Raw genomic sequence first — 27570 nt, 5'->3', positions numbered from 1 at the left:
ATGAAGTTAAGAAGTAAACCTACAAATCTTGCCTACTTTCAATAAAGTAGACATTGCTAGTAGTATAGATCTGACATTGTAAAAACTTTTTCTTTCTTACAAATCAAAGTCCTATTTTGCCATTTTAATCATAACGGACACCAAAACAATTTCAAGTAACTTCAAAAAGAACCTCTGTTTTATGTATACATATGAATGACAGTTAGTTAATCTTGCTAAGTAGACACTGAGATATCTTTAAAATTAAAATATTTTTTCCCCATCAAGCAGAATTGGTTTTGTAATTGAGCTATATATATATAAATGACACCAACACAGCTTCAAGTCACTTAAAATAAGATATTACATACTATATATTACTGTTTAATCCATTTAAATGGCAGTAAGTATGTATTATATAATCAAAATACCACAAGATCATATCAAAACTTGAATTCCAGATGCTGAGACAAAATATATACCTAAGAAAAGACATTCAAACTAATTAAATGGTTATAAATCCAGACTTTATTACAAATTAATTCAAGCATCAGAAGTATAAAATATGAATGAAATTGAGTGTAACTGCTATAGGCTAAAAGTTTGTGTGTGGGAAATCATTCATGACAGTAATCAAATGTAAATCTCCATCGAAATATTTACTACTGACATTGAAATGATTAGTATTACAGATGAATGAAATATTTCCACTGATATACTTTCTTCACTCATACATGGCAGGCATTGCTGTAATTGGGACATATACAGAAATGAGAAGATGTGGTATGAATGCCAATGAGACAACTCTCCATCCAAGGCACAATGTTTAAAAAGTAAACAATTATAGGTCAAAGTATGGACTTCACAACAGAGCTCTGGCTCACAACCAACAGCACGCTATAAAGGGCCCAAAAAGACTAGCGTAAAACAATTCAAAGCAAACAGGAAAACAAACTGTCAAATCTATGCAAAAAACGAGAAACAAGAAACATCTATGAACCACATCAGCAAATGGCAGACAAGATCAACAAGACTGAAACCAAATGACAAAAACAACCAAAAGTCATCTAAATGCCATTGGCATTGTCAGGTTTTTTATTTAATTTATGAGTTTGAATGACCCTCTGGTATCCTTTGCTCCACTCCTATACTAGACTATCACATATATACCTCCCTTGTGTGTCCCTGTATTAAATAAAGGCTAATACATGAATAAGGTGCTTGCTTCTTGCTCATGAAAAGAGAGATGAGAGGTATTAAGACAAGAAGAAAGCAACCCAATGAGACAAATAAGCTTAAGGCGTCTAGAGACTATTGTATATTATAATTCCTTTGTATTCACTGGTACTTTATAAGCTTATAAGATGCTTGATTCTTATTATGAACAGATTGTTGATCTAGGGTACATGTGAACGAGCCAAACCACATCATGGCATTTACACAAAAAAACAAAAAGACAATCTTGTTCACATTGATATACAACAATTGACAAAATGAATGATGTTTGGCTTGGTCTGTGACATAACTATCACAACAGAGAGTATCTATTTATACTATGATGGATGGCATTATGGCTTGATCTATAACATGACTGTCATTTATCTTCACAGAAAGTATTCTTTGATTAATGATTGTTCATGTGACGCCATGATTGTCTTTCTCTTTTTCAGAAAGTATCAACATAGTCACCATTCTTTCACATGAAATTACATATACTGACAGTGGCTTTATCTTTAACTGGACTATGATTCCTTTTGACAGACATTTACCAATTACACAAAAGAGACAGTTTGTTGGTATAACAGTCCAATAGAGGAACAGCTTCAAACTTTCTATTTACCAGCATTTATTTACAAGTCAACCAATAAAACACAATTTGTCAATTGGATTATTTCTACTTAAATTCTTAAGAAATTGTTATGTTTCCTTTATAATTTAAGATCACCACAGAAATCAAAATTACCATGTTGGAACACAAAATGCCCCTTTGGAAATTCTTATTTCTACAACTGATTATTTTGTTAACATACATCTTCAGCAGCAAATCCAATACATCTAAAACTAAACTTGAAGGAAAATAAGTTTAAATTGGAAAGGTCATTGCTATAAAACAAGAAGATAAACAATTTAAACAACCGATAAACATTTTGAGAATTGTGAATTTAATCTAATATCCCGTGAAGAAAAGAAAACAACCAGCAGCCCATTCCCTAATGAAACCAGAGTTACTGAATCATTTATAAAGATCAACGTTCAATGGTCTATATGCCTGACACAGAAGTAGAAATTTCAACCAATTTTCCCAACTATTGATCTTCTGTAAGAACTAATGCCATGTAATGATCATATAACTCACGATGCTATAAATTCCCTCAATAATATGTTTACAATACTGCCCATGACGAAGAAAGAACAAAAGAAATCTTATTGATGGCTACAGACATTCCTCAAAGTATAGTCTAGGAAGCATTGATTCTCAACAAATTTGTAGTGGTTATCAAATATGGTAAAAAAGTCAGATTAATCTGAAGAACAATTATAGTTTTTATGGTTATAATCAAATGCATGCAAGTCAATATTTACTGAACGTGATGCAATAATATTCTATATTATTGTTAATTGTTCATTCAAAATCATCAGTTTTGATGACTGTTTTGCAAGGTATTTATTGCACCGATACTCAAACAATTGCTTACTTGTGAATTCTAAATATTGGATTTATTTCCACTGGGGCAATGCAATTACTGGTATCATTTGCCAACATTGTCGACTGTGTTTCTGTGAAGACTTGATTAATTTAACATTTATTTAGATTTGATAATTTTTCAGTTATTGATATTGCTATGACTCTGAGCAAATGTTCCAAACTTTTTCTAACTCTTTTCAGCTTAAGCTGACCTTACAAAGTTTTTGCTACTTTTTTTTAAAACCCTACTGTATTGATTTTGAATAAAATTTTGAGTAAAAATCAATGAATCTAATCATTTTTCAGTATCACTGTTTTGCCAGATAATAGAGAAGTTAGCAGGTATAAAAAAAGAAGGGTTATGTGGCATGATTGACAATTGGTTAACTACCCAACAGAGTCCTAATGTTTTAGCAACTATAAGTCATTGCCTTCAACAATGAACAACACCAATAAAGTATAGCATTGATGAGTTAGTAAGCTATAGTAGGCCCAGAAAAATGACAATTAATGAAAATCAAAAATGACGGACAAAATTTTCCATTGACACCAACTAAATTTCAGGCTCCTGACTTGGGACAGGCATACAGAATGTGTTGGGGTTAAATATGTTTGTGAGTGCAACCCCTCCCCTAACCTTAGACAGTGGTATGACAGCACAATAGTTATGCATGTTTTGGTTGGTTTTGTGTTCCTTGGTCACTTATTTCTGTGTAGTGTTTTGAATACGTCCCTCTTTATAATCATATCCTGTTTCCATGTCTACATTGCGTTTTTCTATACCCAGTCATATAGACATTGCCTAAGCAGCTTATTATACCATAAAAAGTCTGCTCTTTGCTTGTCAACAGTTAAATCCTTATACAACCACCATGCTTCAGATGGTAAATCAAAATCAATATGAGTCTCTGTGTCCCAAGAGAATCTACAAATGGCTACTTTGTCTCCATTACATAACTTGTCTTTTGAATAAATTATAAATATCCATAAAGACTATCTGCAATGGTTATTCAATCAATACTTAAAATCAATCGATTGCTGTAGCACTTAAAGCATTGCATTTTACTGCCTACAGATTTTATATGATAACTATATGATTAATAATTTACCAAGGATTTCCTATGTTACGTAATATTACAATTTGTACTGGGAAAATGTCACATTGCCCACATGACAAGAGATAACACATAGGTTAAATTCTTGTATGGCATAGATCTATAATACTAAAATTACGAGGTCCAATTTGTCAGCCGTCATCACGTAAAAACGACAAATCACAGAATTCAACTTTATATATAACTTATATAGTACAAAGGTGTAGATTAAAAATTACACCACTCCAGGCCCTTTTGTTTTCCACATAATTAATATTGCCAATAATGAAGAAGTTCCGGGTCGAGTCCGCTACCGATACCAATGGTATATTCACCTGTTACCTATTACCTTATCTGTACGTTCCGCATCTGACAGGCGCACCACCAAATGTTGTATTCAGGATTAATATGCTATATACACGGGTCATAACCACAGGGTTGACACTACTAAATTGTCAAATTGTTACCTATTGTAGTATTTTAATCAGTTAAGACTTTCTAAGATAACAATACGAATACTAAAAATCTGGACTAAAAATAAGGCGTATAGGTACAGTTTTCAATTTGTTAGTCAGGGCATGACGTAAAACAGCGAAGCAAAGAATTCAACTTTACTTATAACTTATATAGGACAATGCTGTTGATTAAAAAAATACTCCATTCCAGGACCTTTTGTTTTCCAAATAATTAATATTACCAATAATTGATAAGTTCCAGTTCGACGGGTTCAAACAGAAAGACTTGAAAGCAGAGAAAAACTGTGTATCTTATAATCGGCATGACTTTATCAGATGACAATACTAATACTAAAATAAGGCTTGTGCATAGTTATATACTTTAATTCAGTCACGGACCCGTGATATCACGGGTGTGTTCTAGTTGATGTTAAAGATGAATACCAATAGAATAAGGGGAAATACTCAGCAATACACATACAACATGAATATTTTGTGCAGAGAAAGAGTCAGATTCAGTGTCAATACATGTTTAATCTTTATGTCCATATACAATATAAAAACTTTGTCAAAAGTCCATAATTGATAAATATTTATTAATCATTATGAACATTGTTTTAAATCTCTGATGTATTGTAACATAGTAACTAAGACATCACAATGTTCAGCTCATGCCCTATAACTGCTCATTAGATTGGTAATGCCCCTCACGGATGTCATCCCCTGCCTTAACAACCAAAACATGTGCAACTTGTCTAGTGCATTGTAGAACTCAAATATTTGCTGCTGTTTAAAGATTTTAAATTTTTGTTTTTTTTTTAACTTTTTTGAGCAAATGTTTACAGTGAATCATTGCTTATAACTATGTGTTGTACTGTAGGTAAACAATATCTAAATTATACATGCTCATTAATGACATTTTCTTTGAACCATGAACCTCCCTTGTGGTAAGTCAGTTTCATAAATTTTTAGTTACCAAAATTTAATGTTCTATTGAATAAACCTAAAGTATAATTCATATCTGTGCCATCATCCAGCCATAATAATTCAATGTTTAGATGAAATCATGAGATGGTAATGTTATACTTTCAATTAAAAATATCAATGTCAACCTAACCTCCCATCAATTGAAAAAAAACAAGTATTATTAGAGTATTTTTTACCCCATGTTAAACCTATTGATTACTCTTGTGTAACCACTTAATGAGACAGATGTCACAGCAGATAAAACATTATCCAGGCCAAGGAGCCTGTTTTTTTCTTATTCAGGTCTAATTATCAAACTAAGGCAAGATAATTGATTAATAAATTACTTTCATTGACATCACTGATCAATACTGAGACAATTAATTCTAAACTTTTATTTTGGCTCAACAAAAATATATTCTTATTTCATGAGCAGCAATTAAATTTTATTTGTGCAAGCAGCATTTTTTCCCCGATTGATACAGCGAATATTCTCAACAACACATATATGCATGGGTCCAAGATTAAGCAGTTGGTAACTGAGATATTTTATTAACTAGTGTCTAAGACACTGGTATAGGAAATCACTGTGGATAGATGTTATGCACTGGATTATAGTTTTGAACACAGGAAACAAAAAAATGTCTTTTTTAGTTTTATCGGTACATGTACTTCAGATGCATTTTTATCCATAAAAAAACTCCAATGTAAATTTAAAAGGTGAAGGCCAAAATATATGACAAAATCAAAATTTAGACATTTTCAATTGATGGAAAACAACTGTCATTGATTCCTGACTTTGTACAGGCATTTCCAAAAAAAGATGGGTTAAACCTGATTTTATAGCTAGCTAAATCTCCCACTTGTGTGACCAATGCCTATAGTTTTGTTCTATTGACAAAATTGAGTGAACAACCCAAGCATGCAAGGTATAAAATACACATATTTACGGAAAAAGATCTTCTGTGTTCTTTGGCAAGCTTCTAAATTGACATTATTTGATGGATATTTAGTGAAATAACTATTACCAAACCAAATCTTTCAATTTACTTGGCCTAATAACAGAAAATAATCATTGAAATATCAGAAGCTTTTTGTCATTAGGCATGTAATCACTTGAAATTGTTTGACAAAGGATATAATTTAGTAGTATGATGATGATATTACAGATAAATATGTCATGCAACTTACTTGTTTGTTAGGATTTTATCATCTTCTATGACAAAGCTCCTATCAAACAAATAAAAGTAGTTTTCTAGACTCTTACACTAAGCTCAGTTGACTGTGCCTTGGTAATAATAGGATCTATAAGGATCCAAATACCACAGGCAAAGATGATCATAGACAAATTTAGTTATTCCTTTTTAAGAACCCTTTGGCTCATTAAACAAAAATTCTAAATTTTCCATGTTTTAATACATCTATGGCTTTCAAATTTTAATTTTAACTACAATAAAAATATTTTTAAAAATTGTTTAGGTTTGAGAATTCCTGATGAAGGTAAATCTAGAAATGTGCTATAGAGTTTAACACACAATTTATAAAGTATAATTTCATATACACACTATCACAAACTTCTCTGTGGTCAAATGTCTCTAGTGCGAAATGAGGAAGAGATGAACCCTAGCTGAAGTCCTCAAAAAAATTAAAGCACGTACAAATTTAATAAATTGCTTTGTTTTCTTATATTTACATTTGGTTTCATATCATTATGACTTCAAATAAACTACTGTAACAGTTCTTTCCTAGTTAAATGCATTTTATGGATTTTCTGCATGTTTATATCCTTCAGCAAATTCAATCAACTTTGTTTCAGGTTGTCTATATTCCTAAGTGTATTCTTTACTACCAGGTAATTAAGTGTTTTAACTGATACAGCTGAGGCTTCCAGAAAAATAATATGGAAAACTAAACTACAATTTCAGTCACAAGTAACCTTAGAAAATGTCTTTAAAATAGAACATAGTATGGATCTCATAAGGACACCCCCATATTGCAGCTGTATTGATTAGAGAACCAGAGAAACTGTTTATATTAATGTTATATAATCTAGTTTGTAATGATGTAATCCTGGGAGATAGCTGTGTACAATGGATGAATGGGTAGGAATTCAGATGAATGGGTAGTAATGAATTCCAACTATGGGTTTGGTTCCAACAATTGTTTCACCTGTCAGATCCAGATAGGCATACAATACTTTCACAATTTTTCTCCCAGATGTTCTATACAAAAGGACCATACTGGAATCATTGGTATGTTTCATTATCATTGTCTTCATGCCATGACAGTCTGGTATCAGAGAAAACAAATGGTCACTTAGTTCTATATACTTTCCTTTTTTACTTCAATCTGTCTAATTAGTGCCAAACTTATCAGTTGATCACTGGTACAAATTAAACTATATTCATAAACTGGGATTATAAGAGAATTTTTACCTCAATCTTTTCAGTTTCTCAGTAAATGCATGTGTCTGCAATATATTTTAACTAAAGAATTTGTGAGATAACATTTTTTTGTAGATTTCAATGAAAGTTTATCAACTCGTACCATAATCTAGCAAACTCAAAGATTAGTACGCAGAAATAATAAAAACCAGGATATCAAGTTATAAAATTTCATGAAATTATGGTTTTCTCAATCCCAAAATATGGAACCAACCAAAAAATGAATCAATAGTATTTGCATAAGATCATTGAACAAGAATGTGTCCAAAGTACACAGATGCCCCACTCACACTATCAGTTTCCATGTTCAATGGACCTTGAAATTGGGTAAAAAATCTAATTTGGTATTAATATTAGAAAGATCATACCATAGGGAACATGTGAACTAAGTTTCAAGATGATTGGACTTCAACTTCATGAAAAGCTACCTTGACCAAAAACTTAACCTGAAGAGAGACAGACGGACGAACCGAAAAACGGATGGATGGACGAACAGACAGATGAACAGATGGATGGACGCACAGACCAGAAAACATAATGCCCCTCTACTATTGTAGGTGGGGCATAAAAAATGTAGTATGTGTCCATGGGCATTACTCTAGAATGGTAAAAGTTAAGCCACCAGAATCCATTTCGGGATGTAAGGATGGACATACTCTATGACAGGGACCTAAAAATTATATTTGGCAAAAATTACTTCATAAGAATTCACCAGCATGGTTAAAATTGAGGACCAGATTGAAACTGATGCAATTTTGTTTGGGCATTATGAATAAATAACCAAGGGTTAAATCAATTAGTAGTATTTAAAATTGACAATGAATCATTAGTCCAAATGTCTATCAAATCTAGTTTAGATTTATCATACCACTTTTTCCCATGTACAGTCCGACTGCAAATAAAGGTGCAAGCACACTGAATGAGAGAGCAACCAAACAACACAAGAAAGAGCCATCAATACCTGCCAACTTTTCAAAATGCCCATGGGGGTTTTGCGTAAAAGATGGCTGTCATAGTTCTAAAAAACCTTCAAGGGGGCCTGCAAATACATTTTAATGTTGTTTTTTGGCTTCTTCATACTTTTATAAGCCGATAGTCACTGTCAAATTAATTGTTTTGTTTAAATTGTGGACAAAATTGCTCTTTCAAAATTTCAATTTGGGAGCCTCCATGGGGGAAATCCCCCGCAAATAGTGACAGTTGGCAGGTATGCCAATCTAAGAGGTCAAAATATGTGTATTGTATTCAACAAGTGACTTTATAATGTATCCAATAGAGCCTTTAAAAATATTTACTTTTTTGTTGCAGCTGCAACAAATTATCTTAATAAATTAATAAATTGATAGTCACAGATGCATTTAATTGGTTATAAGATTATTTACAACTTCAAAACCTTAACCTGATATGTTATCTAATATATGATTTCATATTGGTCGACAGATGTAGTATTTTTTTCAGATTGCCATGATACATTTTATACTGTAAGGTATACTGATGCCTAGTTAGGCAATAATCAATCAATCAAATTCAAGTTGTTTTTAATATAAATGTATTTATTTCTGTAGAAATATCAGTACCATCTACCACACCTATGTAAATTATGACAAAGTTGTCAGTATACCTGTAATAATGTGTTTCCATATCACCAATAGGTGACAGGTAACACCCAGAGATTCAGTCAATAACCAAATGTGTGAAACACTAGTTATATATATTCATAACATATACATAGCAAACTTTGTAAATTAGACTAAAGTATTGAAAAATATCATCGGCTAGAGGTATGCTAAACCTTGCCACATTTTGAGACTATTTATTTATATATTCTTGTGTCTGTTTTGGGGTTGTTTTTTTTGGGTTGTTTACATTTAATTTTATAATACAGAGTTAATAGTTTAACATCAAATTTTGCTGAACTAGTACACATTTTTGTTAAGGGAGCAGCTGAAGCCTGACTCCAGTTGCTGGATTTTCTCGCTGTGTTGAGAACCTATTGGTGACTCTGTTCTTTGTTCTGGTTATTGTCTCTTTGACACATTCTACATTTTCATTCTCAATCTGATTGAGTACAACAATGCCATAGGTTTTTTTTATCATAAAGTCTTGCTGTGATGGTAAACAAATGTCACTCCATCTATTAATCATAAAAGGACAGAGATTGCATAAAGTTCTTTAGCAAATTGCTTTCGTTTCGTCCCAAGGGTATCACCAGCCCAGTAGTCAGCACTTCAGTGTTGACATGAATGTCAATTATATGGTCATTTTTATAAATTTCCTATTTACAAAACTATGAATTTTACGAAAAACTAAGGATTTACTTATCCCAGGAAAAGATTACCTTAGCTGTATTTTGCACAACGTCCTCAATGCTCTTCAACTTTGTACTTGTTTGGCTTTATAACTATTTTGATATGAGCGTCACTGATGAGTCTTATGTAGACGAAACCCACGTCTGGTGTATTAAATTATAATCCTGGTACCTTTGATGATAACTATTTGAGTCTTAATTACACAGAATTGTTGAAGATCAGGATGCATTGCAATGTTTGATAGATAATAGTACTGTACATGTAATCAAGAGAGAATTGTACTAAGGTCATGACAATTGAGTGTTGTTGTAAATCACGCACAGAAGAGAACGTTAACGTAACGCGGCATTATTTTATATCCAACGTCGTTTACTTATGACGTTATCTTGTACTTCAGTCATCAATACAAATTCATACAGTTTAGACGTCTTTGTTATATTACATGCAGTTTTAGTAAAACCACTTTACGATATTGGTACCGTGACCAGATGAAGATGACTACAAAGCTTAAATCTATTCGAGCGGGACACAGAAGCGCAGTTTCTAGGATTTTAAGAAGATTTGAGGAGAGAAGTGAAACAGAAGATAAACCGGAAGAGGACGAGTTAGAAACAAGTTTGGATACATTGAAGGAAAAGCAAGATATTCTAAAGGATTTGGATAAGAACATTTTGGATAGTGTACAAGAGGAGGATATAGAGCAAGAGATACTTGACACAGATGAGTATAAATTTAATTTAGAGACGAAAATACGCAAAATTCGTAAATTTATTCAAGCTCAAACATCAAATTTAAATGCAGCCGCTAGAAGTTTTTCGCCACACAATGAGATACTGCAACCCATTCAAAATGTTGGTCCCGTATATAACATAAGAGATGACTCACAAAATACTGGCCTCAATTTCACGACTTTACGTTCAAATTCAAGCGTCAATAGCAGCAACTTCCACAAACTACCGAAATTGAATTTACCTACATTTGATGGAAACGTACTAGAATGGCAATCCTTTTGGGATTCTTTTGATTCCGCAATTCACAACAACAACACACTAACCGAAGTTCAAAAGTTCAACTACCTCAAATCTTTACTAGAAGGAGAAGCGTCATATACCATTGCCGGATTTGCTCTTACACATACAAACTACAACAAAGCTATTGAACTCATACATGAAAGATTCGGACAAAAACATAAGATCATTCAATCGTACATGCAAGCACTACTAGACATACCCGCACCAAAGAATACGCTTACGCACCTTAGAAGCTACTACGACAGGACGGAAACATACATACGTGGCCTTGAATCTCTCGGACAAGTTCAAGACTCATACGGCTCGTTATTAGTACCAGTCATACTCAACAAAATGCCCAGTGAAATACGCAAAAACTTAACACGTGAGCACGGTTCAACAGATTGGTATCTTGGTGATCTTAGGAGATCTATTTTTAAGGAACTGGCAATTTTAGAGTCTGGTAGCAGTACAGAATCATTTGAAAGTCCTAGTACTACAGCTACATTCTACACAAACACAAAATCTCGCGAGAACTGGCCAAAAACCAATTCACCACAGAAATCTTTTAAAATTAGCTGCGCATACTGCAAGGAACCCCACTTTTCGTCAGAATGTACTAAATATACAGACCAGAATGACCGCATGAAAATTGTTAAAGAAGATAGATTGTGCTTTAATTGCTTAGGGCGACACCGCGTAGTAGATTGCAAATCTAAATCAAACTGCAAGAAATGTGATAGACGTCACCACACAAGCCTATGCAACAACGATCATGATAAAGAAACTACAAGTACAAGTAGTACAAGTACAGTACAAAAACACAACGCGGAGGAATCTGATACTTCTGTTTTATATTCATCTTTAAATTGTGATCGCCCAAATGTTTTATTAAAGACCGCAATAGCACCACTAAGCTACAAAGAACAACCGATTGATGCAAAAATTCTTTTTGACGAAGGCGCCACAAGGTCATTTATCACAAGACATTTAGCAGAGAAATTGGAGTTAAAAACCACAGGAAGTGAAGCAATTACGCTATCTAAATTTGGAGACGATAATGAGAACAACTCTACTGAACAGCTAAACAAAACAACAGTGAAGATACAAACTATCTCTGGCCAAGAAATACCAGTCGATGTTTTGATTGTACCTAAAATCGCCGCACCATTTAAGACTAACATTGAAACTGCAAAACAGTTGCCGTATTTGCAAAACGTAAAATTAGCACACGCCGTAACTGAGGATACATCATTTGAAATTGGACTGCTTGTTGGAGCTGACCAATACTGGGATATTGTCGAGGATGATATCATTAGGGGCGAGGGACCAACAGCAGTAAAGTCCAAACTAGGATACCTACTCTCAGGACCACTCAAAAGAACCAATTCAATCAACGAAACACACTTTCGTACTACAAATTTAGGAGAAACAGAAGAGACGCACACTACCGATGATGAAACAGAGAGGAATACTATTAACATTGAACATATTTCTGCAATTGTGGACACTTCAAGGACAAAACAAAGAACCACTGATCCGTTGAAAGTAAATGAAACAGACAAATCAGCTTTAATGTGGACAAGAGACAGTAACAAAAACAAACGCTTTTACGAGGATTTACAAGGAATGGGAAAATCAAAATCTCAGTTCAAACAGCTCAACTTATATCAGAAATTGGATTACAGGGAGAAACTTACAAAAAAAAAGAACGTGAAATAAATGACACCGTACTATAACAAACTATGGTTAAAAGATTTAATTTTAATGATGGACTTTAAAGTTAATTTTTATTTCATGTTGTTAACAGAGAGACTTTAATTATTTAACCAAGTTTTAAATTTTCACTTTTCGTGGGCCGGAGAATGTTGTAAATCACGCACAGAAGAGAACGTTAACGTAACGCGGCATTATTTTATATCCAACGTCGTTTACTTATGACGTTATCTTGTACTTCAGTCATCAATACAAATTCATACAGTTTAGACGTCTTTGTTATATTACATGCAGTTTTAGTAAAACCACTTTATGATAAGTGTGTTATATAGGTCAAGGTGACTTTATTAAGGATTTGATCACTTTGATTTGGCATATTTTCATGTTCGTGTTGGACTGAATTTAAATCATCCAAGATTTATCTTCAGGATCAAGAGTTGACAATCATTATTCTAAAATCCTATTCATTTACTTTGATTGAAATTAAAAACAAGTTTACATAACACATGAATGTGATTTCGAAGAAGATGGTAATCTAACAGATGCTCATATAAATAACAATCAATGATGCCTGTTGCATTAATTGGGTGTTTTACAAGTTAAAATGCAGACAATAATAAAATTTAAAATTAAGGAGATGTGGTTTGAATGTTTTGTTCAGTAATTACCATGAACTAGAGGCTCTAAAGAGCCTGTGTCGCTCACCTTGGTCTATGTGCATATTAAACAAAGGACACAAATGGATTCATGACAAAATTGTATTTTGGTGATGGTGATGTGTTTGAAGTTCTTACTTTACTGAACGATTTTGCTTCTTACAATTATATCTATCATGAACTTTGCCCATTAGTAACAGAGAACTATATTTGGTAAAAATTTACATAAATTTACCAAATTAATGAAAATTGTTAAAAATTGACTATAAAGGGCAATAACTCCTTAAGGGGTCAATTGACCATTTAGGTCATGTTAACTTATTTGTAGATCTTACTTTGCTGAACATTATTGCTGTTTACAGTTTATCTCTAACTATAATAATATTCAAGATAATAACCAAAAACAGCAAAATTTCTTCAAAATTACCAATTCAGGGGCAGCAACCCAACAACCGATTGACCGATTCATCTGAAAATTTCAGGGCAGATAGTTCTTGACCTGATAAACATTTTTATCCCCTGTCAGATTTCCTCAAAATGCTTTGGTTTTTGAGTTATAAGCCAAAAACTGCATTTTACCCCTATGTTCTATTTTTAGCGGTGGCGGCCATCTTGGTTGGTTGACCAGGTCACGCCACACATTTTTTAAACTAGATACCCCAAAGATGATTGTGGCCAAGTTTGGATTAATTTGGCCAAGTAGTTTCAGAGGAGAAGATTTTTGTAAAAGATTACTTTAATTAACGAAAAATGGTTAAAAATTGACTATAAAGGGCAATAACTCCTAAACGGGTCAACTGACCATTTTGGTCATGTTGACTTATTTGTAGATCTTACTTTGCTGAACATTATTGCTGTTTACAGTTTATCTCTAACTATAATAATATTCAAGATAATAACCAAAAACAGCAAAATTTCTTCAAAATTACCAATTCAGGGGCAGCAACCCAACAACCGATTGACCGATTCATCTGAAAATTTCAGGGCAGATAGATCTTGACCTGATAAACATTTTTACCCCAAGCAGATTTGCTCTAAATGCTTTGGTTTTTGAGTTATAAGCCAAAAACTGCATTTTACCCCTATGTTCTATTTTTAGCCGTGGCGGCCATCTTGGTTGGTTGACCGGGTCACGCCACACATTTTTTAAACTAGATACCCCAATGATGGTTGTGGCCAAGTTTGGTTTGATTTGGCCCAGTAGTTTCAGAGGAGAAGATTTTTGTAAAAGTTAACGACGACGGACGACGACGACGACGACGGACGACGGACGACGGACGACGACGGACGACGGACAACGGACGCCAAGTGATGAGAAAAGCTCACTTGGCCCTTCGGGCCAGGTGAGCTAAAAATCTGTTATATTATAGCTTTTGAAATCAACAGCTGAAGTAATATATTCAATAGAACTTCTCTTCATTAAAAGTGTACACTTCACCAATATTTTTTCGGATATTCACAACTTCTGAACTAGGATATCTGCCATGAAGCAGCAATAGTACCAGTAACTTAACTAAAGTACACTCAACTGTTCAAGCATAAAAATATAGTATATACCAATACACATAATTAACAGCGCCTGGTGATGTTTGATAGCCTGACCGGTTTCGGTCCATAAAGGACCTTCATCAGAGGCAAGAATGGTGGATTAATGTTTGCACCCTATTTATATAGATATGGTAACCGGCGGTTGAGTTAACCAGCGGTTGAGTTAACCGGCGGTTGGGTTAACCGGCGGTTGCGTCAACCGGCGGTTGAGTTGACCGGTGGTTGAGTTGACCGGCGGTTGAGTTAGGCGGCGGTTGAGTTGACCGGCGGTTGAGTTAACCGGTGAAAAATCCCAGTGGGATTTTCCATGGTTACAATTATCTATATTTAGCTAATGTTCATGTTACAGTAAACTTTTTGACATGTTACGGTAAACATTTTTACACTATATGGTAAACATGTGACCTGATGATATAACCATATTTGGGCTTTAGCATTGGATAAAGGGTGTTTTAATAATTTAAGAAGTACATAGTAATCATTTAGTCTTGATCTTTGGCTTATGATCCACCTAAATATCAAGTCTTGGAATAGTATTTCATGGTAGTTATGTGATCTTAATATTTGGCTTATGATACACCTAAATATCAAGTCTTGAAATAGTACTTCCTAGTAGTCATGCAGTCTTGACCTCAGGCTTATGATACACCTGTATATCAAGTCTTGAAATAGTAATTCATGGTAGTCATGCAGTCTTGATCTTTGGCTTATGATACACCTAAATATCAAGTCTAATAATAGTATTTCATGGTAGTCATGCAGTCTTGACGTTTTAGCTTGTGATACACCAAAACATCAAGTCAAAACTATTACCCCCCCCCCCCTAACCAAACAAAATTTGGTTTAGGGGGGGGGGTTCTTATTGAGAATGCTTCATTTAAGCCTTTAGTACTCCTTTCAAGATCAAAGGTAGATGAATATTAATCCTCAGTGTTAAAAAGTTTTCAACACCTTAAGTTTGTAATGTAGCAGTGTTCTCCCCAGGATTTTTGGATAGCACCAGGGTAACGCGTGACGAAATGAATTTTACAATATTTTGTGTCGCGTTGCGTCGCTTACTTTTTTCTTGTTAGTTTTTGTCATTACCTTTTTGCCTTTGTTTTGTTAACTGTGGTACTGTGTTGTATGGACTTTGGGTCAGAAAATTATTGGTAGAAAAAGTAAATCAATAAACAGTTTGTATACTTTAATATCTTTGAAGAATAAATAAAAGAAAGCACAATTAGTCTTTAAACTAAAGTCACTTCTTATATTTTGATCAAGCCATTTTGTCCTGATACTTGTAGTGACACTACACATTCCCCATGTTAGATTTCACCATAACAATTAACTTTGAGCAAGATTAAATTTTGATACAGAACCTTCAGTAGCTGTTTTCCATAGTTTTAGACCTAATTCTTTTAAACATTTATAGTTCATACTTTGTTCCAGATATGAAGAGTTCTTATATGAAAATATCTATCCACTACTTCATATTGCTTGGAAATATTATTATAATTTTGGCAGTAGGCTTGTCAGCCCTGGCACAGTCATTTAAATCAAGAAGTGAAAAATCTACTAATTTATAATATGTCTGTTCATCAATAAAAGTATGATTCTCAAAAATAATTTTCAAAACATTTTTGTTGGTATGTTCTAAGAAAGTTTTTATCCTTAATGTAACATTCTAATATAATTTTGCATTCAATTTGTAATTTATTTTTATTTTCAATAAGAAATTATATTTGAGGAGCATTTATTTGTGATAAGCAAAATCAGGGGAAGTAACTCCACAATTAATTTCCAACAGGCAAATTATTTTGACTCAAGACTGGCGTAATACAGTTCATTAACAAATGTCTGCTTGTCCCTCACAAGTCTGTTATTAAAATTATGATCTCTTAATTAATTAAAAACACAAAAGAATCATGTACATCGATTAAATCCAATCATCAAGGTTAACCTCAAAAGGTAAATCGATCACGTGGTGTAAACAATCTCCCTGTCAGATCTGGATTAAACTGGTTAGAACTGGTCAGTTTTCATGTAAAAGTTGAACAAGTCGTTTCAAAAATTACAGATTTACGATTTTTTTTACCAAAAACTTTAGCACCACGGAGAAATATTATACATCGCGGCAAGAACGATACCACCGCGGTAGAAAATTATACATCGCGGGCCCGTGGTCCTTTAAGGGCCTGGGGAGAACACTGATGTAGGTATTACATATATACATCAATTTCAGGTAATCGCTAGGCTTACGCTTAGAGCTCCTATGCCAGTGAAAAATCAATAGGCAATATAGGAAAGGTGTACTGACATAAGTAGTCTCTAAACACATTAGCTCCATGGAGCTTTCGTTAGTAGAAGCCATATTAACTATGTGTATCAGTGAGAAAAATGTAAAAGCATAAAAATATAGTATATACCAATACACATAATTAACAGCGCCTGGTGATGTTTGATAGCCTGACCGGTTTCGGTCCATAAAGGACCTTCATCAGAGGCAAGAATGGTGGATTAATGTTTGCACCCTATTTATATAGATATGGTAACCGGCGGTTGAGTTAACCAGCGGTTGAGTTAACCGGCGGTTGGGTTAACCGGCGGTTGCGTCAACCGGCGGTTGAGTTGACCGGTGGTTGAGTTGACCGGCGGTTGAGTTAGGCGGCGGTTGAGTTAACCGGCGGTTGAGTTGACCGGCGGTTGAGTTAACCGGTGAAAAATCCCAGTGGGATTTTCCATGGTTACAATTATCTATATTTAGCTAATGTTCATGTTACAGTAAACTTTTTGACATGTTACGGTAAACATTTTTACACTATATGGTAAACATGTGACCTGATGATATAACCATATTTGGGCTTTAGTATTGGATAAAGGGTGTTTTAATAATTTAAGAAGTACATAGTAATCATTTAGTCTTGATCTTTGGCTTATGATCCACCTAAATATCAAGTCTTGGAATAGTATTTCATGGTAGTTATGTGATCTTAATATTTGGCTTATGATACACCTAAATATCAAGTCTTGAAATAGTACTTCCTAGTAGTCATGCAGTCTTGACCTCAGGCTTATGATACACCTGTATATCAAGTCTTGAAATAGTAATTCATGGTAGTCATGCAGTCTTGATCTTTGGCTTATGATACACCTAAATATCAAGTCTAATAATAGTATTTCATGGTAGTCATGCAGTCTTGACGTTTTAGCTTGTGATACACCAAAACATCAAGTCAAAACTATTACACCCCCCCCCCTAACCAAACAAAATCAAAGACTAAATGATTACTATGTACTTCTTAAATTATTAAAATACCCTTTATCCAATGCTAAAGCCCAAATATGGTTATATCATCAGGTCACATGTTTACCATATAGTGTAAAAATGTTTACCGTAACATGTCAAAAAGTTTACTGTAACATGAACATTAGCTAAATATAGATAATTGTAACCATGGAAAATCCCACTGGGATTTTTCACCGGTTAACTCAACCGCCGGTCAACTCAACCGCCGGTTAACTCAACCGCCGCCTAACTCAACCGCCGGTCAACTCAACCACAGGTCAACTCAACCGCCGGTTGACGCAACCGCCGGTTAACCCAACCGCCGGTTAACTCAACCGCTGGTTAACTCAACCGCCGGTTACCATATCTATATAAATAGGGTGCAAACATTAATCCACCATTCTTGCCTCTGATGAAGGTCCTTTATGGACCGAAACCGGTCAGGCTATCAAACATCACCAGGCGCTGTTAATTATGTGTATTGGTATATACTATATTTTTATGCTTTTACATTTTTCTCACTGATACACATAGTTAATATGGCTTCTACTAACGAAAGCTCCATGGAGCTAATGTGTTTAGAGACTACTTATGTCAGTACACCTTTCCTATATTGCCTACACTCAACTGTTCAGTTTACTTCTTTTTCTTATCACAAGAACACAAATGTCACTATCATTACAAATGTTTATACAGAGAAAAATTTGAAAAAATTCTAAATAAACTAATTCGTTTTGATGAAAGCAATAAATTGTAGCTTACTAATGCCCAAATACTAAAATTTATTTAGGAACAAGAATTATCTCTGTCTTCCTACAACTTCACTAGACGAAAAGCTTAATTAAGAGATCATATCCAAACCAAAACCACAAGCACTAATTAAAGTTAATAAATTGGTCTATCTTTTAACACTTCTAAAAATAATAATCTAAAAGTAAATTTTGATACTTTTAAAATTGTTAGATAAAAAAAAACTTTACTTAGTATGAAAATGATTCCAACTCCATAGAAAAAAGTCACTAAAAATATGGTCCCTCCAGTATGGTCCAGGACAGCTTACATACACATCATTTCTAAAATCTGCAACAGTTTAGTTACCCATTAGCACAGCCTCCATATGTTACTTTCTAACTGAATCATAAAATTGAGAACAGTCATGACAGTCAGGGTACTTACTTAAATAAGTGATTTTTAAATTTCAAAGTTAATTAAATCACTTCTTCTAGTGACTAATTTGTACTTCTTAAATAGGGGATTATTAAAGAAAGACAACTCTAACTTCCAACCTTTCTGGAAATAACGTTACTTGAATCAGTGATTTAGAAAATCACTCATTTAAGTAACTCCCCTGACTGGAGAATGGAAACAGGAAATATGTTAAAGAGACAATGACCCAATTGCAACCAAAGAGCAGAAAAGTTAGACCAATGCCACCTGGTTCTTCAAAGCAGCAAGAAAACCCAGTACCAAGGTCAACCATTCTTCAGAATATTAAGCAAGAAGCCAAATGTAAGAAGGCCAGTTTAAATCTTTTAACAAGTACATGTTTTTATCAAAATATTTTTCAGGCACAATTAAGAAGAACAAATTTCTTAAAGGCTGTTCTATGTGTAACGAGCAGTGCTTCCAGGCAGTAACCCTATCCTCAAAATTTTCTGGATCACAATCCTACCCCACTACAAATTATATTGACCTAGTAAGTTAGATTATAAAGCCTACTTTTTCCTGTTGATTGTTGTCAAATGTCAAACTGCTGCCTACATGTGCCATAAACAAATAAAAATCTGTTATTACTCTCATTCAATAGTCATACATAAACTGTCAAATTAAGGATGAATAATGATCCTAAATGGCCACACATTTTATTTCTATTAACAATGTAAATAACTTCAATGAAAAATTCATTGATTTTAACACAAATAACTATATTTTTGTTCTTAAACCATCAAATCTAAAAAATAATCCCTTTGTTGTATAAATATAGATTTATATATATATGCAGGAAAAATATCCTTCTGATATGTATACATTAAGGGTAAATGTTAGCCTCATAAGGGCATGTATGCTATTGGTATTTTTTTTATACAAAAATGTTCTTCTTTGCTAGAAAAACTAGAGGCTCTCAAGAGCCTGTGTCGCTCACCTTGGTCTATGTGCATATTAAACAATGGACACAGATAAATTCATGACATAATTGTGTTTTGGTAATGGTGATGTGTTTGTAGATCTTACTTTACTGAACATTCTTGTTGCTACAATCATCTCTATCTATAATGAACTTGGTCCAGTAATTACAGTGGAAAATATTTTCTAAAAATTTACAAAAAGTTATGAAAAATGCTAAAAATTAACTATAAAGGGCAATAACTCCTTATGGGGTCAATTGACTATTTTGGTCATGAAAACTTATTTGTAGATCTTGTTTTGCTGAACATTATTGCTGTTTACAGTTTATCTCTATCTATAATAATATTCAAGATAATAACAAAAAACGGCAAAATTTCCTTAAAATTACCAATTCAGGGCAGTAACCTAACAACTGGTTGTCCGATCCATGTGATATCAGGGCAGATAGAACTTGACCAGTTAGACAATTTAACCCTGTCTGATTTTCTCTAAATGCTTCGGTTTTTGAGTAATAAGCCAAAAACTGCATTTTACCCCTATGTTCTATTTTTAGCCATGGTAGCCATTTTGGTTGGATGGCCGGGTCACCGGACACATTTTTTTAAAATTAGATACCCCAAAGATGATTGTGGCCAAGTTTGGATTAATTTGGCACAGTAGTTTCAGAGGAGAAGATTTTTGTAAAAGATTTCTAAGATTTACGAAAAATGGTTAAAAATTTACTATTAAAGGTCAATAACTCCTAAAGGGGTTGACTGACCTTTTCGTTCGTGTTGACATATTTGTAAATCTTACTTTGCTGAACATTATTGCTGTTTACAGTTTATCTATATCTATAATAATATTCAAGATAATAACCAAAAACAGCAAAAATTCCTTAAAAATACCAATTCAGGGGCAGCAACCCAACAACAGGTTGTCCGATTCATCTGAAAATTTCAGGACAGATAGATCTTGACCTGATAAACACTTTTATCCCATGTCAGATTTGCTCTAAATGCTTTGGATTTTGAGTTATAAGCCAAAAACTGAATTTTACCCCTATGTTCTATATTTAGCCATGGCGGCCATCTTGGTTGGTTGGCCGGGTATAATTAAAGGCGTTAAGAAACCTTTGGTGACCCCACAGTTTAAATGTCTATCGTAGGTATGTCGTGAACAGTGGTCGTTACAGGCAAACGTTCACGTAAAATTTCCCAGTCAATGGATGAATTTAATGTGTCAATCAATGGCCACAGCCACACTGTTTTGAATTTCATTCTATGTAGAGTTTTGTTTGTCAGTATCCCTTTATCTTGTGAGTTTTGAATCTCCCTCTTTGCTATCTTCCTCCTCTTTTGTAACAATGTTTGTATCTCAACATCAATTTTATTCAAGTTTCATCTCATCCCCCTTTTTTTGAATCATCAAACACTTACAGACATAATATAATTTCTCTCTCTTAGCATACTTATAATTAAATGACATAGTTATCACTAAATTACATACTATTAATATTATAAGCATGCAGAGCAGACAGTTCAATATCTTCATTGATGTAATATGTTTCGAAGCCTGTGCCAAGTAAATTATATTTTTATCCTACGACAAGTATATTACTTTCATATGTACAATATTACTATTTCACAAGTCATGTACAACATATACTACCATTTCATATGACCAGAATTGTTAACATTGTAATCAATCTCAATAGTTTCTTTATTCAGATATGAATAAAAAAAAAAACATTAATATTTTATTTGACTTTTTTGCTAGTGAAAGCTTTGACAGTGATATATTAGTTAAACTCATGGCCAGTGACATTTAGATCAATAAAAATGACTGTATACATTTAACATGATCATCCTAGTAAACAAATTATACCATTGATAATTACGACTTACCACTTATCTGTAGATAAATCTTTATTTCATTCTCTGATTTCTATCTGTGTCCCATAGAAATATTCCAATAGTTCATCTACAATCACAGAATCACAATTATATTACTCCAAGTATATCGATGAAAATGAAACAACTAATTATCCAACTAATTCCTAAAGCTCCAAATAAAAAATGTCAAAAATTTGTTAATTTCCAACTAAAACGCAAATATTACGGAGACTGATTAATTTTTCCGAGCAACAAATTGTTAGTCCAGATGAATTACACAACTGACTATAACGATGTCCTAGTCATCAATAATCAAGTCTGTGTGTGTTGCCATCAACCTCAGCAGCAACACAGAGCATGCCTATACACTGTATTACTCACTCTGATGATGAATATTAAATTTTTGTCCTATACAAACTGACAAGATATCGTTAGAAAATTTTTACTTTTTTTTTCAGTAAAAATATAAACTGAAAAGATATAAACAAGTTGTAATGAGATGAGAAAATAATCTTAATTTATTTTTAGCTCTGTAGCTTCATCAATTAGATCGGGGAAGGATAATTATGTTAATGGAAACAACATCTTTTTTAATCAATATATATATAAAATTTAAGATGAATTTTAATAAAATGAAGGTTTAGAAGAGATAATCAATAACAAACAACAGGTTTTTATGAGAATTTAAAGGCTGATTAAACTACTTGTATTCTGTATTAGTGTGTTACATTCTTCAGGAATGAATTGATCCAGTAATTTGCTTGTTCCATGTTGAAAATAGGTTGCATCGTGTTACATAATCTCAAGACATTACTGTATTATTAAATTTATTTCTGGGGGGTAACAACAGGAAATACTATTTTATAAACAACAATAACTAGTATTTTTTTTAATTTATTTTCTGACTTTATCTCTTTTTTTTTAATTTATTTTCTAACTTTTTTTTTAAAAGAAATTGCATTTAACATTAGTAATATAGAAAGATAATAATTATCGATCAGATCAAAATTTAGATAAAAAGATTGTTCCATGATATTAAAGATTTGTAGAACAAGATCCTACTATGATATGGATCTAAAATCATCATTATGAAGAACATTATCATATGAAATTCAAATGCATTTAATATTAATATGTATTTAAATTAAAATGTATTTAGCATTAAAATGAATTAAAATTCAAATCTATTTTATTATTTTTTCTGATTATTTTCTTCTTCCTTTCATATTAATCAATAACTGTAATGAAAGTCAGTCAGCAATAAGTATGTTTGGCTATAAAACATTATATAGTTTTCTGATTCCCCATGTTGTATGCACATGTCTAGAGATACCTACCTTACAGAAAACACATACTTATCTGTCTTATATCTCTTATCTTTTGTCTGCATTGTAATTACAATCATTTTTGTTTAATTAGATAAGTACAGAAGCCAGGAAGAAGATCATTTTCTGCATGACTGCATTTAAAAATGCACAAAACTGCAAAACCAGGTGTCATGTTTCAAATACAATTAGGAAAATAAATGAACCTTGATAAGGGGTTACCTTTAACTGACATGTTTTTCAATAGCATTTACTTAACAAACCTTAACTTTATTTTTCTTTCAATTCTTTAAAAGAAACATTTCAAATAAAGTTAAAAGTCAAACACATAATTGAAAAAGCTTTCATTTTTTACTGATATTATTCTTATACCTGGGCAGCAAATCAGCATGATACATAGTTTCTTTATATCTGATACAATTGACAACTGAGATGTATTGTTATATTTATCGAATCAAACATGATAAGACCCTTAGGAGAATGTTTCTCCCTTCCAAATGAATGTAACATTACAGGACCCATCAGCATGTAACTCAAAATAAAACTTTTTCCAATTTAGTGTTATTGATAAACATGATAATGTTGCCAAAATCTTTATGACTGTAGATTATATTCTGACAACTTTAATTTCTTCAAAAAATAGAAACAAGGACCCCTTGTGTGGTGCATTTATCCATAACAAAAACCCTTATACCACATTTTTTGCACCTATTGGGTTCAGTGTTAGATCCAAAAATGTTCGTGAAGGGAGGGGGGCACTGACTGTCACCTGCCCCAGCCTACATCTGCCTCTGGGGTATAGCAAAAGAGGCAGCACAAGTTTGAAGTTAATTATTTTCATTACTCTACTTTAAATTATGGACTTCAAAATCTTCAAAATGAATAATCCTGTCAAAATTGATAATGTCAGGGCACATCATGACAATTAAAATTGATAACCCTATTGGAATGACAGGTGCCAGCCCTACCTAAAATCTGAAACAGATGGAGTCCTGCACCTAACATAATTATAACCTCTAGTTGATTAATGAATGGAGACAGGGAAACCAGTGCCTAATCAGTTATGGTTCAATGGTTCATTACCAGACTGACCATCAAGTCAATACACTAGGGAACAATCTAACCAGATCTATTGTTACAGGACTAAATAATTAATCAACAGTTCCACCAAGGGCATGTTCCAACTAGCTCCTAACATATATATGCAGTCAGTGACTTTATGGAGAAAATAATGAGTTTAATTTTTTTCTCATTACTGTACTATACATATATAGATTCTACCACTACATCAAGTGCGATACAATATTTCTCCATTCAATACAGTTAAATTTTCAATTTAAAACAAGAGGCAAAGTATTTTCCTAGCATTTTGACTATTCTTAATTTAACTGGAGAGAGCGGAGAAATATTGTTTTGTTGATGTTTGTTGGTAGAATCTGTTTCTTTAAAGATATTAAGATAATATGCAGACAACCTTAATCCTTCTTTTCCAATTATCTGCAACAAGATATGTTCTTTCAGACATAGTTCACTTTTTTCATGATGACACAATAAGAAATTCAGACAAAAGCAAGTCACAATTTTGACTTCACAAGTTTTAAATTTTTACCAATGAGGAACTGAGATCAATCGAACCACACTTTGATCGGAAAACAATAATAAAAAAAAAATTGTAGAAAGATAAATCATCTGAGAATTAGAGAAATAATAATATAGATAACTATTATTTACAGTGCTTAGTCAATGTACAATTTAAAATGTGGAATCCCCATCGATAAATTATTATTTGCAAATTGAAAGGTCATGTTTTTTTTTTGCACTGATTGCATGTTCAATTTAACTAAAGCTAAAGACAGAAATTATAGGTCTGACATCGCTTCAAAACTTAGACATGAATGTCTTGGTGAGAATATTTTTCTCAGAATTCTGAAGTTATTTAAATATATATCTATTATCTATATCTAGACTGCTATGTTCATTGAATGTTGTGTTCTATCGAGTTGAAGAGGAGGAAGGTATTGAGTCTGAAATCCTTTTTTTTTAAGGACAGCTTCTAATTTTGAAGAAAATCACCTCAGTGCAAGTAAACAGGAAGATGGAGGAAGGCATTGAGTCTGAAATCCTCTTTTTTATAGGACAGCTTCTAATTTTTGAAGTAGATCACCTCAGTGCAAGTAAACAGGAAGATGTCAGCTGAAACATTATGCTATAAAATTATATCTCTTAATTGATATAAGTGTTAATTTTGAAAGAAATATTACACTGTTTTACAGTGTCCACTTTGAATAAGTACCACTAACTATGGAATTAAAAAAAAAGTACACTTTTTTAAATCAAGTCATTTAACAAAATGTTTTTATTTAAAAATATATATCAAAATTTATTAAATTGTTAAGAATGAAGACAGTACTTTTGTTCGTTTGAAATGGTTGCAATGATTGACCTTATTCAGAATGCTCAAACCCCAAAATTTAAAAATGCATGTAGAGGTACAAAACTGACATAAAAGGAATAGATCAAAATTCAGCTAAGGTCAACTTTGTCTGTAAGGGAGTTAGATATTAAACTTTTCCAAAGTTCCTTGAAAAATATTTTTAAAACACTGAGTAAACATTTATTATCTATTTTTTTTCTATTTAAGGAAACAACTGAATAATTTGCTACTTTTGAGTGTCCCCTTGGTAATATTCTCCCTTTTTAGAAATTCTTCATTGAAAATTGATGATAATGACTAATACTAATGTCAGACAAGAATCTTACTACGTAGATATTTTAAAATTTACAAAATACTAAAATGTACAGTTTATTGACTTAGTTTTTTTAATCAGCATCTACTTTTTTGCCCTTCATCTACCTGAGAGCGTGAGTCAGATATATTTCTTGATCATATTCAGCCTTTAACCTTTCGTAGGAAATTGATTTTTATTCAGACATTCTATTCTAAAACATCCAAGCTTCCTGCAGCTCTATAAACAATATGTACTTTATTGCTTCACGATCGATATTGGAAAATATTATTCCTGGACAACACTCGTGGTATCCAAAGCTATCATTTGTAGCTTGATGTTTAATGAATTAGTATTTTGCTGTTGTTAATGAGTTCTATAGCATAAGAGTGGTTGTCAGTCGAGGAGGATAAGTATTTTTGGATTATAGACCCATAACAATCAACGCGAGCACCTTTTGATAAAACCCAGGACTTGACATTGTCCTTTATCACCTAAGTTTTAATCCTACATGGACCTTTAAAAAATGTAATTAAATTTTGTTTATTAGATAGACCATTATGATATTGTTATTGAGTCAATATTGATCCAGAGATGTCAATTTGGATAACTATTGATTCTTAACATAAAGATACAATGCTTTACCATAGAGAATTTTTCAATAACTAAATAGGACAGAACATGGATGATATTTTTTGGCGGAAACACTGATAAATTTTTTTCAGATATATATAAATATCTAGCTAAAAATATAAAAGAAATACTGCTGATAGAACAAGAACAGACACATGTAAGCTAAGGCAGATGCCCAGTATTTCTATGTCCCCCGTCATGTGTGGCATGGGGACAAAAATAATCACAAAAGCTCAACATCATATATATGCTACCATTTCAGCCACTTTGAGAAATCAGCCAAAATCTTATAGATTATAAGTCAGATGTAATTTTGACAGTGTTTTTCCTATACAAAGACAATCAAAACTGATCTGACAGGCAATTATTACCCCCAACAATATTGTAGGAATAACAAAAAATCAAATGGTAGTATTATACTCTGAGTGCAATTATATAAAACAATCTTAGCTCCATATCTGCTAGGAAATAATCAACTGTCATTTTTATGATTTGCTTATCCTAAAAATCAAAATAGCTATAATAGACCAATTTTGCATTGTGTTTTTCTGTAAGTTATTAAGGTTACAAAAACCCAGAAGATGACCGAGAAAAAGCTTTAGTGTTGACAAACTAAACACACAGTACATTTCAGCTATATGATCACCTTAGATTTAAGCGTGTTTAGTTTACATTAAAACAGCATTTAAATGGTTTGCTAAAATGTTGTCACTAAATTTTATTCGTAAAAGTAGCTTGGTCAGCCAAAGAGAAG

The 27570-nt window shown here is 32.8% G+C and overlaps 2 protein-coding genes across 8 annotated transcripts in view; one reads left to right on the top strand and one right to left on the bottom strand.

Moving 5' to 3' along the window:
* LOC139511559 (neuroglian-like) overlaps nt 1-27570 on the bottom strand; it is a 107461-nt gene that overhangs the window by 59984 nt on the left and 19907 nt on the right. For 6 of the 7 annotated variants that reach the window (XM_071298396.1, XM_071298427.1, XM_071298443.1 and 3 more), the window contains one exon: nt 22145-22220. The gene's annotated coding sequence lies outside the window, so the exon portion shown is untranslated. Of the gene's footprint in view, nt 1-22144; nt 22485-27570 lie in introns of those variants that run through there. The other variant, XM_071298404.1, reaches the window with a different exon arrangement.
* LOC139510405 (uncharacterized) lies at nt 10428-12665 on the top strand. Its single transcript, XM_071297012.1, has one exon. The coding sequence runs from the start codon at nt 10428-10430 to the stop codon at nt 12663-12665; it is 2238 nt and encodes a 745-aa protein (XP_071153113.1).

The sequence above is a fragment of the Mytilus edulis genome, chromosome 1 (genome assembly GCF_963676685.1).
Source record: "Mytilus edulis chromosome 1, xbMytEdul2.2, whole genome shotgun sequence".
Classification (NCBI taxonomy): domain Eukaryota; kingdom Metazoa; phylum Mollusca; class Bivalvia; order Mytilida; family Mytilidae; genus Mytilus; species Mytilus edulis.
Note: the sequence above shows the minus strand (reverse complement) of the source record. Positions and strands in the feature narration are given on the sequence as shown.